The 13,705-nt window shown below is 38.5% G+C and overlaps 1 protein-coding gene and 1 pseudogene across 1 annotated transcript in view; one reads left to right on the top strand and one right to left on the bottom strand.

Moving 5' to 3' along the window:
* Hdac9 (histone deacetylase 9) overlaps positions 1 to 13,705 on the top strand; it is an 818,562-nt gene that overhangs the window by 569,203 nt on the left and 235,654 nt on the right. The window contains exon 14 of the mRNA XM_028768866.1: positions 11,770 to 11,950. Coding sequence (XP_028624699.1) covers positions 11,770 to 11,950 — 181 coding nt within the window. The remainder of the gene's footprint in view (positions 1 to 11,769; positions 11,951 to 13,705) is intronic.
* LOC114622419 lies at positions 7,746 to 8,757 on the bottom strand (annotated as a pseudogene).

Here is a 13,705-nt window from a genome sequence, read left to right as displayed (position 1 = left end):
ATCCTTTGTAGTGCTGGGTTTGTGGAAAGATATTGTTAAATTTGGTTTTGTCACGGAATATCTTGGTTTCTCCATCTATGGTAATTGAGAGTTTTGCTGGATATAGTAGCCTGGGCTGGTATTTGTGTTCTCTTAGGGTCTTTTTGACATCTGTTGAGGATCTACTAGCTTTTATATTATCTGGTGAGAAGTCTAGTGTAATTCAAACAGGTCTTCCTTTATATGTTACTTGGTCTTTTTCCCTTACTGCTTTTAATATTCTTTCTTTGTTTTTTCCATTTGGTGTTTTGATTATTATGTGACAGGTGGAATTTCTTTTCTTGTCTCTTCTATTTGGCGTTCTGTAGGCTTCTTGTATGTTTATCGTCATCTTGTTCTTTAGGTTAGGGAAATTTTCTTCTATAATTTTGTTGAAGATATTTATTCACCCTTTAAGTTAGGAATCTTCACTCTCTTCTATACCTATTATCTTTAAGTTTGGTCTTCTCATTGTATTCTGGATTTCCTGGAAGTTTTATGTTAAGAACTTTTTGCACTTTGTGTTTTGACAGTTGTATCAATATTTTTTTATGGTATCTTCTGCAGCGGAGATTCTCTCTTCTATCTCTTGTATTCTGTTGGTGATGATTGCGTCTATGACTCCTGATTTCTTTCCTAGGTTTTCTATCTCCAGAGTAGTCTCCCTTTGTGATTTCTTTATTGTTTCTACTTCTATTTTTATGTCCTGGATGGTTTTGTTCAATTCCTTCACCTGTTTGGTTGTGTTTTCTTGTAATTCTTTAAGGGATTTTTGTATTTCCTCTTTAAGAGCTTCTTCCTGTTTATCTGTGTTCTCAATTTCTTTGAAAGTGTTATTTAGATCCTTCTTAAAGTCCTCTATCATCATCATTAGAAGTGATTTTAGATCTGGTTCTTGCTTTCCTGGTGATATGGGGAGTTCAGGACTTTCTAATGTGGGAGAACTAGGTTCTGATGATGGCAAGAACCTTGGGTTGCTGGTGCTTGTGTTTTTGTGCTTGCCTTTTGCCATCTGGATCTCCTTTGTGCTATTGCGCTGTCTCTGACTGGAACATGTCTTTCCTATTATCTAGGTTGTGTCAGAACTGTTTGAGATGGGTTTGCTGCTGGGGTTAGAGCTGAAGCTCAAGATTGCTATGTGCTCAGGTGGAGACTGGAAGGAACCCATGCTCCGGGCCAGGAGTGAATTCCTGGGTCCCAGTTACTCCCTGTTTGGGGCAGGTGTTGCAGCCTCCTTGCCTAGGAGACTACTTGGGTTAGAGCTCCTGAGAGCCCTGCTTCCTCAGGGTTCTGTGAGATTGGATGCAGAGCTATCTCCCAATATCTGCTGAGCGCTCGGGCCCAGATGGAAAGGAACCCGTGCTCCGGGCCAGGAGTGAATTCCTGTGTCCCAGTGGTTCCCGGTTACCCCCTGTTTGGGGCGGGTGTTGCTGTCTCCTTACCTGAGATGTTGCTGGAGTTAAAGCTCCTGGGAGACCCTCTTCCTCTGGGTTTTGTGAAGCTGAGCACAGAGCTGCAGCCTGAGATCTGCCATGTGCTCGGGCCCAGATCAGAAGTCCCTTTTTCTCTCACCTTAAGAGATACCAGTGTTGCAGACATTTGGTCATTTGATGGTGTCCCAAAAATCTTTAATGTACTTTTCTTCTTTCTTTAATTCTATCTGTGTCAAATGTTAGTTTTCAGAATATCTGTTTTCAATATCTGATATTCTTCCTTCTATTTTATTTAGTCAGTTGTTGTTTTCAAATGATTTATTTTAACTGTGCTGTGTTAACATTTTCCACAGAAGTGTGGGCAAACATCTATTCATCTCAAGTAGCACACTAACCACCCTTGAATTAAGGATTACAGGAAAGTCCTACTTGACAATGCAGTGAGTACTGGACTTACTAACAGAGTATGGAAGGAACCAGAGGGCTGTAGGTGACCTTAAAACAGCTTCATCACCACAAAATATGACCTCATCAGGGAGGAGGGCTTCGTGGAACCAGGAGTTTCCGCTTATGGTTACATTCTCACTTCCTCTATACTCTTTTACCTTCCAAGACTGTTTGAAGCTAGGGACAAAGAAGGATTGATAACTGAAATCTCAGTAAGGGTCTTGTGAATCTCTTCTTCTTCCCTCCAGTAGGGTATGTTAACAGCTCCTAACTCTGTTATCATTACTGAGGACTCAAGTATCACTGAATTATTCAGTTTATTACATTGCCATAGCAATATGGCTAAAATAGTGTCTGGTCCAATAAGGCTATGGAATGATCAGGTTATATCCAGAGGGAAAAACATATCATAGCAATTTAAAATGTATAATTATTAAACATATTCCAATTTTTTTTCTTATTCTTTTCTAACTTCTCTCCTTGTTCTTTGCACAATCATGCTTGGTTTTATTCATATTTTCTTAGATCTAGATGACCTTCTAGAATATTCTTTTATTAGTTGAGAATTTGATACATTATATTATCTTGCATTCCTCTCCCCATGTCCATCCAGATCTTCCATTACCACCCAACTTTATGTCCTCATTTTTTTATATAAACCTATCTAGTCCCATTAGTGCTGGATAGTTGTGTGGCTATCTATTGGCACATATTAGACCTACCAGGGCTCACATCTTAGTCTTCTCTTTCCCAGTGTCTATCAATTACCACTATCTCCTTGGCTAGGGGTAGGATTTTATTCCCACCCTGCCTCCTATCCTGAAATTCTGTTTAGCTTGAGTTTCCCCAGGTCTTTTGTATGCTGTAACGTCATCTGTGAGTTCATGTGTGCAGCTACTCTATTGTAGTTGACTTTCTTTCTGCTGCTTTCTATACTCTTTTTATTCTCCCACAATAATATGAGCCTTAATTCCCTTCTCCCTGGTGTGTATGTGTGTGTGTGTGTGTGTGTGTGTGTGTATAAGTGTGTGTGTGTGTTGATGCTTAAATTTTTGTTTCTATTAGAACAGACATTTCTACCATGTTGGCAGATGGCCTTAGTCAGCATCTTTCTTTTCAAGGTATGCCTTGTAATATTGGTTTATGATTTAGTGTTGGTATTTACTAGCATGGGACCACAGTGTAATATCTCTGTAGGATTTTGTGCTATTATCAGTAATTTTGGCTGCTTTGTACATCATATTTAAATTAGAGAGATTCCCTGTTTCAATCAACATGTATTGAAAAGTGAAGACATTCTAGCAGTTCAGGCAAGTATGTGTAGATAGTGTGCATATAACATAGAAACAGTAAAGTATGGGCACTGATTCCTCCACTTTGTCTGCCCTTCAGTTAGATATTACTTTCAAAAATGGCTTGCTTCCTTCTACAAACTAACCTTACCTTCGTTGTTAGAGATTAAAGTATTAAGGGTGTGCATGTATTCCAGCTAGATAATACAGTAATCCAGGGCATGTCTGTAATTTCTGTTTGTTCTAAAATGTTTCCTACATACACCAACACTGTGGTTTGTTAACAGAGTTTAGGCTTCTTATCTAGTTAGGCTGTAACTCTGTAAGTGAGGTGAAGTTTTGTATTACCATGCTGGTACAGTTTTCTGGGCCTTTCTTTCATTTTTAACTCTGCAACAAAGAGACTCCATATTCCCTGGCTCTGAAGGTTATTAGGCAGTGTTGTCAAAATAATAATATTATCTCAACTGTCCCTGTTCTGCTGTTGATTTCTGTGTCCTCCGAGATTAGTTACCTCTTTATACAGCTATCTGCCCCTTGCTTTGGTTCACAGAAGAGGAGTAGATGAATACACTCTTTTTTTTTTTTTGAGACAGAAGGAACACTACCCAATTCATTCTATGAAGCTACAATTACACTCATACCCAAACCCCACAAGGACCCGACAAAGAAAGAGAACTTCAGACCAATCTCCCTTATGAACATCGATGCAAAAATACTCAATAAAATTCTAGCAAACCAAATCCAAGACCACATCAAAACAATCATGCATCATGATCAAGTAGGTTTTATCCCAGGAATGCAGGGTTGGTTCAATATTCGGAAATCCATCAATGTAATCCACTATATAAACAAACTCAAAGAAAAAACCACATGAACATCTCACTAGATGCTGAGAAAGCATTTGACAAAATTCAACATCCCTTCATGATAAAAGTCTTGGAAAGATCAGGAATTCAAGGCCCCTACCTAAACATAGTAAAAGCAATTTACAGCAAACCAGTAGCCAACATCAAGCTAAATGGAGAGAAACTTGAAGCAATCCCACTAAGATCAGGGACTAGACAAGGTTGCCCACTCTCCCCCTACCTATTCAATATAGTACTGGAAGTCCTAGCCAGAGCAATTAGACAACAAAAAGAAGTCAAAGGAATACACTCTTTTAAACACTTAAATTTTGTGATGGAACTATGGGTCTGCAATTGAGAGCACTGGCTGTTCTCCCAGAGGACCTGGGATATTCCCAGCATCCACATGGTGGTTTACAACCATCTGTAATTCCAGGTCACAGGAATCCAACCCCATCCTGGCCTCCTCAGGCACTGCTCACAGGTTGTGCACAGACAGACATGAAGGCACCCATTTATATAAAACACTAATGAAAAATTTAGTTTACTGAAATGCACTCACAAGAGAATATATATATATATATATATATATATATATATATATATGTGTGTGTGTGTGTGTGTGTGTGTGTGTGTATATATTTCACATATATACATATACATCATATGCATATATATCATATGTATAAGTATCATACACATACATACACATACACCCTTTCCATTGCTTCTACTGTGGATTTTCTAAGTCTTCTTCCCACAAATACAAATTTCTTTCTATTTTTATTACATTATTATTCATATTTACTTTCTAATTACTTTCTTTCTAGTTACTTTCTTTCACTCACTTTTATGTTTACTGGTTGAAAAAAATGAAGCAGCTCCAGTTTGGTGAGCAATTTTGTTTAAGTCTTCTTTGGCTTTATTTTGTGATAAGTTTGCTATAAGTTCACTTTTACTGTAGTCTACATTCCAGTTTCACTTGGATATCTATTAGAGAATTGACCTTAAAATATTTAAAACAATTACTCTCTCACAGACACCCGTGAGTTCATCTTACTCTATCCTTTCAATAACAATTAGTAATATTCATCCTATTAAGAATATGTGTCTACTTTTCTTTGCTTTTAGGAATGGTGTCATAGACACTAAAGTTTTCTTTATATTTTGTTATGCAAGTATTTATATCTACCTCTGATTTTTGCTTTTCTATCTGATAATAAATAGAAGATTTGAGATAACTTTGTTCTGAATGGTAATCTTAACAATTTTTCTCCAATTTAAAACATTTGTGCCTTTATGCTTAACCACATTCAGTTATTTTTTGTATATAATGCTAAAAGAATTCCAAATTATTCTTTCTTCATGGCCTCACTAGGTTTTACCTTCACCAACATTTCTTGCTCACCTGAAAATTTGTAAGACACCTCTGAGGTATATCTGGTGTCCATGTGTTCATATAAGTGAAATCACACGATGTTTGTGTTTTGTGCCTTGCTGGCTTTACTTATCATATTTTTTCTATGGTCCAACCCTATGGTTATACCAGAATTTCCTTACTTTGTGAGGCTGAATAGAATTCACTGTAGATGATAATCAGAAGTTTGTGGGCACTTTATTGTGGTGATCACATCAATTTGGTTTTGATTCATATGTCCTGTGCTTGAAGAATATGTTTACTGGTTGAAAAATGAAGCAACTTCAGTTTGGTGAGCAATTTTGTTTAAGTCTTCTTTGGCTTTATTTTGTGATAAGTTTACTATAAAATTCTGCATGTGGATTTTGCAGTTGATTCTAGCATCTCTGCCCATTTATTTTATAATTTTGAGTTCTTTTTATTGGGCTCCTCGAAATTTAGAATTTTGTTAATTAAACATTTATACTGTTTTATAGAAATCATTCTCTTGTCTCTGATACTTTCTTCCTAACATCTATTTTGTCCTTTTTATAGAAAAATTGGCTGCCTAAGGATCTTGCTTCTGTTTTATGTTTTTGTTTGTTTTCTATTCATTTGTAGAACTTTTGCCTTTAATATAGTTCAGCCAAAGCAGTTTGGCTGCCTCTGTAATTTCCCTAGGAACTAGGTACATTCAAGTCATTTATGCTTATTGTGAGTTGGGGACTTTTTTCTAGTGTCTTGCTTTATGTTTTGTATTTACTATTTCAACATTTTATTTTTTCTCTATCTGTTTTCAGATTGTTTCTTCTTTTTACATCTTAAAGTTTAGTTTCTTCTTTACCGTAAAGTTTGTGTGTTCCGTTCCATCTATTTATTTAATAATGATGTGCAGATTATTAACATACATGTTTAACTTTACAAAAGTTTAAAACTAACCAAGATTTATTTACTCATCCTGAACAATACAAAGGCTTTAAGTATGTACATACACCTGACATCTTTTATTATAACCTTAGGGATCTTCGCAATTCTAATTTGTTATAAAAGTAGTATTTCTGAAATCTAAAACATGGTGAACCAAAAAAGGAAATTCAATTTACTCAACAGTAAAAGTGAAAGGTGGTGTTCTTTTGAGAAGTGCTTTTAGAAATAGAATTTAAAGTGGAAACCAGGAAGACTTTTTTTTTCCCCTATAATTGTTCCCAGGATTGCATCTCTTGTTACCACTTTTCCTTTTAAGTTTTCTCTTTTGTGAAACAAATTCAAAAGACTCTGATTGTTTCAAAGGTCTGACATTATAAATTTTAGTATTTGTAGTAGCTAAAGCTATAACATTGGTAATAGCCTATAGATGGCCACTCAGAGGACAAAAAATGATATAGCCATGGAGATGAGAGAGAAAACTCCAAAAGTCATAAACAGATTTCATAGAATAGCAAAGAGCAGTGACAAAAGCAGAACAACACAAACAAAGGACACCAGCTGTGACATGGAGTCTTGAAGTTTCCCTACGCATCCATTAACACAAGGTACCTGTTGGCAAGTGGGGCCACAGGCATCAATATTCACTAGGCAATATGGAGGACTTTATGAAATGGATACATGATAACTTCCCTGAAAGTAATCTTAGAGGTTCTATCAGTGGGAAGAGTAGGTGATGATCCTACATAACCTACAATCTTTAGAAGCAAATTTACCTTACATATCGAATTAAAAAGGACAATATTACCTGAAAAGGACAATAGACCTTGTAAAGCCTACTTATAAGGTGGTTTTTCCCCCCACAAAAGTGCTTTTAACGGGGCATGCTTATGAAGCTAAGGAGAATGACACATTTCCTACCAGTGCTAATAAGTGAAATGCCAATTTTGCTACACGTATAGATTTAAAAATCTATAGAACCTTAACTGTTCGACATTTGGATTTTTGACAATAAAAGGACGAAATGTGTTCTTTTATTCTTCTAACTGCGACATAAAAAGACAAATGAAGTTCTCTTCTAATTAATTTTTAAATTTTAGAACATTCATGAAAGACTTCAACTATATTTAGCCAGCAGAAAAATAATTCAGTATGATTTCTCTACCCACAGAAATGAGCTTTTTGGGGGGCAGTGAACTTTGATTGATGGTATTCAAGAGAGTAAGGAGGGCTCCCTAGGCCCCTGCTGTTATTATGGGGGTCTAGGAAGGAAACTGTGAGGGAGATACTCAGTGTTGGGGGCTGAGTTGAGACAGGGACTCCTCAGCAACCGAGAGCCTCTCTCTTGCTCTCAGTGTCCTTGCTGGGGTGGGTGGTCCAGGGTTTCTCACTCCTTGGAGGCCATGTAGGCCATGAGGTCCACGACCCTGTTGTTGTAGCTGTATTCATTGTCATACCAGGAAATGAGCTTTACAAAGTTGTCATTGAAAGCAATGCCAGCCCCAGCATCAAAGGTGGAAGAGTGGGAATTGCTGTTGAAGTCGCAGCAGACAACCTGGTCCTCAGTGTAGCCCAGGATACCCTTCAGTGTGCCCTCAGATGCCTACTTCACCACCTTCTTGATGTCATCATGCTTGGCAGGTTTCTCCAGGTGGCATGTCAGATCGACAATGGATGCATTGGGGGTAGGAACATGAAAGACCATGCTAGTGAGTTTCCCGTTCAGCTCTGAGATGATCTTGCCCACAGCGTGGCAGCACCAGTGGATTCAGGGATGATGTTCTAGGAAACCCCATGGCCATCACACCACAGCTTTCCAGAGGAGCCATCCACAGTCTTCTGAGTGGCAGAGATAGCACAGTCTGTGGTTATGAGCACTTCCATGATGCCAAAGTTGTCATGGAGGACCTTGGCCAGGGAGGTTAAACAGTTGGTAGTGCAGGATACATTGCTGACAATCTTTAGTGAGTTGTCATATTTATTGTGGTTCACACCTATTACAAACATGCTGCATCAGCAGAAGGGGAGGAAATGATGACCCTTCTGGCTCCACCCTTCAAGTGGGCCCCGGCCTTCTCCATGGTGGTGAAGATGCCAGTAGACTCCACAACACACTCACCACCAGCATTGGCCCATTTGATGTTAGAGGGATCTCGCTCCTGAAAGATGGTGATGGGCTTCCCATTGATGACAAGCTTCCCATTCCCAGTCTTGACTGTACCGTTGAATTTGTCATGGGTGGAATCATACTGGAACATGTAGACCATGTAGTTGAGGTCAATGAAGGGATCATTGATGGCAATAATCTCTACTTTGCCAGAAGCAGAGAAGAAGGCAACCCTGGTAACCAGGTGCCCAATACGGCCAAATTTGTTCACTCTGGCCTTCAACATTTTGTCTACAGGATAAGGCTGGCACCGCACAAGAAGATATGGCTGTCTCTGGAACAGGGAGGAGCAGAGAGCCAAAAATGAGCTTTTTATCAATGGACAATTCCATAATAATGGGTTGCTTTCTTGATTGTCACAGTTTTCCTGTACACTAGAAGCCATGATTCATTATAAAAGTACAGCGATTTCTTAAAGTGAGACACCCTTTCTCTTCTTACAGTCCTATTTTGTTTGAACATAGTTGACCATGTTTAACTTGTGATTCAGATCTGCCCTAATGAAACACCTGAAAGAACAATCAACACGCCTTTTTATTAACTAAAAATTTAATTTATGTGATAGGCAGAAAATTTGGAAAACACATAAAAGTACCAATTTTAAAAGTCCTGAATTAAGAACTAATTTCAAAGTATTTTCTGTGGAAACTATTTGACGTGGACTCCATTTCTCTCATTTTTTTTTCATTTTTTCAGATATCTCTATGCTATATTATATTTTATAATTGTCTATATCACATTCTCTCTTATTTTATACTGCAGCTATTGTGAGATTTTAAAGATGGCTATGAAAAAAATAAAAATAAAAAAATAAAGATGGCTATGTATTTCTTTTTTATTAATTTAAATAACCAACATGTTAATGTTTGCTGTGTATAGAAACATTGCCTGGGAATTAATACCAGTCAAAGGTCCTATCTTTGTATAACTTGTTAGAGGCAAGATGCTGAAGTTAAGGGGACCAGTCTGATAAATCAGGAATGATAGTTAATTTACTTTGCTGTATAACAACACATAGATCTTCTGGTGTATATCAGACACAGGTGAACAGATATGATAAATAACTATTATCAAGTAAGCAATTTGCATCTTAACTGCATTGCACATTCATAATTATGGACATTGGGTATGTTGGCTATAATTAGTTGGTTAGAAAGTTTTGTATTAAGATATAAAAGTACACACACTTGTATGTAAAAGACCAGTTATAAGTTATAAAACAACAAATCTTTAATGATTTATTTAGAGTTTCTCCAATCTTTAAAGTTTTTTTTTAGAGTTTCTCTAAAGACCACAGAAAGCATAAATGTGTAAGAAGAAAGATGATAGTTTTATCCAAAAGAGTACTTACAGTAGCTCTTCTTCCATTATCTGAAATACCAATATGTTCTTGAAAGAAAAACATGGCCTTTGACTTCCACATATTGATTATATATTCTCAACGCACAACAACATTTTAGCAGTTAGAAACCCCATGACATAAAGTGTAGTAGAAAATATATTATGACAAGTGTTATGTCTAGTGTTCATTTTCAAAGTCTAGTGGTATGTCCTGTCCAGCAGGGCATTAAACAGGGGTCCGGGGAGATCACCTGAAGGAGAAAGTGGGGGACAGGCCGACGCAAGGAAGGACAATCTGTCTATAGTCTGATCAGATTGCCATTTTTACTTTTTCACAACAGGTTATATACACAAAAAGGCAGGATGTGGGGAAGGGGATGACGCAGGAGCGTAGGTGTTCAGGGGGAGTACAGATAGCTTCCAGAACAGAGTGTCAGCTGGTGAAGGTTCAGGGGACAGATCACTATGACTCCACCTATGATTCACTTATCTTTATCTAAGTTGGTATTATCCACCAAGGTTACCCATCTACAAGGCCTTATGACGGCTTGGCAGGCTTCCACCAAAGCTGTCTGTTTACAATAACTCCCAGCTATCTGTTTCATTGTTTTTCCACAGAGACCCAAGACTTAGTGCGAGCAGGCATGTATGTCAGGCCTATTGCTGATTTTAGGCATATGGCTGATTTTAGGCCTTCAGTGTATAAGCAGGGCTGCCCTTGACAGTTGTAGTGTATGGAATGGGTCACATGCATTAGCATGCCCAACCACATACACACACAAGCCGGCGCATGCACACACATGCATTCATGGGCTTCACACAAAGCTTTGCCCACTTTCCTCCCATATCCTTCACATTTTTAACTTGAAATAAGCGTTTATATTGTGTCCTAAAATAAGAAATCAAAGCAGTAGAGTGCACATATTGTCAAATTTATACAACTTAGGCTTGTGGTTTAAAAACTTCATTCAATTTTTGGTTGTTTTCTTCAACATGGTGGGTAGTTGAACCGAGGTTTATTCCACTTTAATCTGTGTGTCCATGTCTCTTTGGAAAGATACATTTAAAAATAGCAGGAAACTTATGAATTCCCTGACACTGGGGAGATGATGTGGCCACTGTACGTTTGATGAATCAATGAGCTGCCTATCTGTGTTTTGCAGATTGTCCTTCATCCAGAAGCATCTAAAAGTTCATTTTCTGACTGAATAATTTGATAAGTTAAAACAAAAAAAAGTAATGTTAAATACCAAGGCATACAACCAAGAGTCTATAAATGACACTCTTGATTTTACAGCACTGATATTATTCTCTTCAAACTGTGACAAAACTCTCTCATCCTACACCGCTGTATGAAAACTGAAAGGTGTCAAAACAGTCAGTTAACTGGCAATTTCAGAATTGCTCATAGATCTCACGCACAGTACCAGTGGTGGAGATGTACGGCAGAGTGTTCAGAATCAAACCTCCTAATCAGTTTAAAAGTAGTGTAATAGATAGTCCTTCCTTTATGTGAGTTCCTTCTAAGACTGTATTCAAAACATTGATATTAAAGAAAGCAACAAGTGAGTTCATTCTGTTCTTGAGGTTAAAGATCTATTTCCTTCAATCGGTTAGACTGTCAGTTTGAACCAGCTCATCCTGCCAGCACGTCGTCCTTCATAGCTAGGCGGCAGGGATGGCTGTCAATTTGTAAACACCTGCTGAATGCATTTATTGATGTTGACTACCTAGTGAACCCTCCCCAAGCCCCACCCCCTATGTTTCCTATTCCTTCCCCTGCTCCTCCACCCCCACTGTTTATGTCTCTGACCTGATGAACTTAATTTGTTGGCATGTTGCTCTCAGTGTCTTTCTCAGTGCTGGGCTTACTTTTCTTTCTCTTTTGCCCTTTCCTTGGCAGCCTCCCTTGCTGGAGTCCTCACACACGCGTTCACTCTCGGTGCACCAGGCTCGGCTGGCTGCAGTTGGCATCGATGGATCGGAGAAACATGGACTCCTTTCCAGGACCCATTCTTCTCCTGCAGCCTCTGTGTCACCTCACCCAGCAGCAGACTGTCCCCGCCAGCCTGCCTCTGCCACTGGTAAGAATCCCTAAAGACCCTTTAATAGGCAGGAGAAATGTGTACTTCTTGTAGGATTAGCCGATTTAAATGCTCTGCATAACTCCGATAGCAGAATGCTCCATTTTAACCCGACGCAACCCAAATTTTATGAGGTTATGTTGGCCACAAGACAAACGGCACATCTGATAAATCTTCGGCTTAGTATTAATGGTCTCATAAATTGTTATCATTCAAGGGCCTGGAAAATACATCAACAGGTGCATGGATCCCCCTTGGAAAGAAAAATCCCTACCACATTCTTCAGCAATGTTCTTCAGAACTCTTACCTTCTCCGAGCTTGGCCACAAGGAAATTTATGATGCTTGGCTTCCACATTTGGCTCCAAGGAGTATCTTTTCCTCATTGATTTCTTGTTATTTTTTTCTTCAGTGTTTTCTCCTGACTTCCCACACAAATGACTCATAAGAGTCCAGGGTACCGAGGCAAACCTTGCTTGAAACCATGTATGTTGGTTGCATGTCCATTTATTATGTACCTCTGGGTGGGCTTTCAGAGCGATGTCTTCGTTTGCCTGCAGACATGTTTGATATTTAAGAGCCTGGCTACAGCAAAAAATAAGTATATAATTGTAAGTCCAGAACAAGGTCAGGTCTGAAATGCATGCCAAAAAAATGGGGTCCACGTATCATACCTTGGCTCTCACACTGTGGCTAAGCAAATGAAAGGTATTAAAGCCCTAAGAGAGTCATGACATGGATATAACAGGGAGGAATTTATACATGTGTTCCCTCCCCTAAGGCTCCAATGGGTTCCGTGATCATTTTTAAATCATTTTTCAGGACTCTGAGCGTGGATTTTTGGCATCTATGACCTCATGCTGATCTCTGAGCTTGAAACTGTTAAAATGCCTTTTTGGAAATTATGGCCCCAGCCCTTGATGTTATTTATCATTTTTTACTTTAAAAATCAATTAATAGATTGGCCAGGCTAATGAACTAGTTATAGACATAGTTCAAGGGTGTATGTAAGAGCTAATTTGATTACCAATTATGCCACAAGACAGTAGCATCTTGTATTCATTGTTACAGTTTGGGCATGTTTCCTTCTTTAAGTCAGCTGGGACTCTGACAAGATCGTCTACTTCCTGAATTACTGAAAATTTGCCTAGAGATACCACAGTGTCTGTATCCACAGTCCAGTGTCTGTGGAAGCCCTTTGGATCGATCATGGCTGTGCTTTCCTCAGATTTAGCAAATTTTTTCTCAAAACCAGGACTCCAAATATATACAGTAATACTTTATTTTCCATGGCTATTTATTTTATGAGTATTAGTTCCCCCCCCCTCTCTCTGTGTGTGTGTGTGTGTGTGTATCACATGCATGAATGGTGCTCATAGAGGCTAGAAGAGGGCTTTTAGATACTTCTGAAGTTACAAATATTTATGAGCATGTGGTTACTGAGAGCCAAACCCAGGTTCTCAGCAAGAGTAAAGAGCTCACTTAACCACAGAGAAGTAACCGTACTTCCTTAATCTAGCAAAAGTAGGGGCCTTAGTAATTAGACCCTGAATACCTTTTTCATGAAAGCGGCTTGTATTTATCCTTGATAGTCTACATAGTGATAACTGTCCTGTTGTAATTTCATTGACTGAAGAAATCTTTTTGAGGGGAAAGTGTGTTTAACTGCTCATTTCATTTGTGTTGGTCTGGGCACTATGGGCTCCTCTTGTAACTAACCCTACAGACAGCATTTCTGCCACTGATTTAGAGAAGT

This window comes from Grammomys surdaster, unplaced genomic scaffold, assembly GCF_004785775.1.
Source record: "Grammomys surdaster isolate TR1022 unplaced genomic scaffold, NIH_TR_1.0 188, whole genome shotgun sequence".
Classification (NCBI taxonomy): domain Eukaryota; kingdom Metazoa; phylum Chordata; class Mammalia; order Rodentia; family Muridae; genus Grammomys; species Grammomys surdaster.
This window is presented reverse-complemented; position numbering and strand designations above follow the sequence as displayed.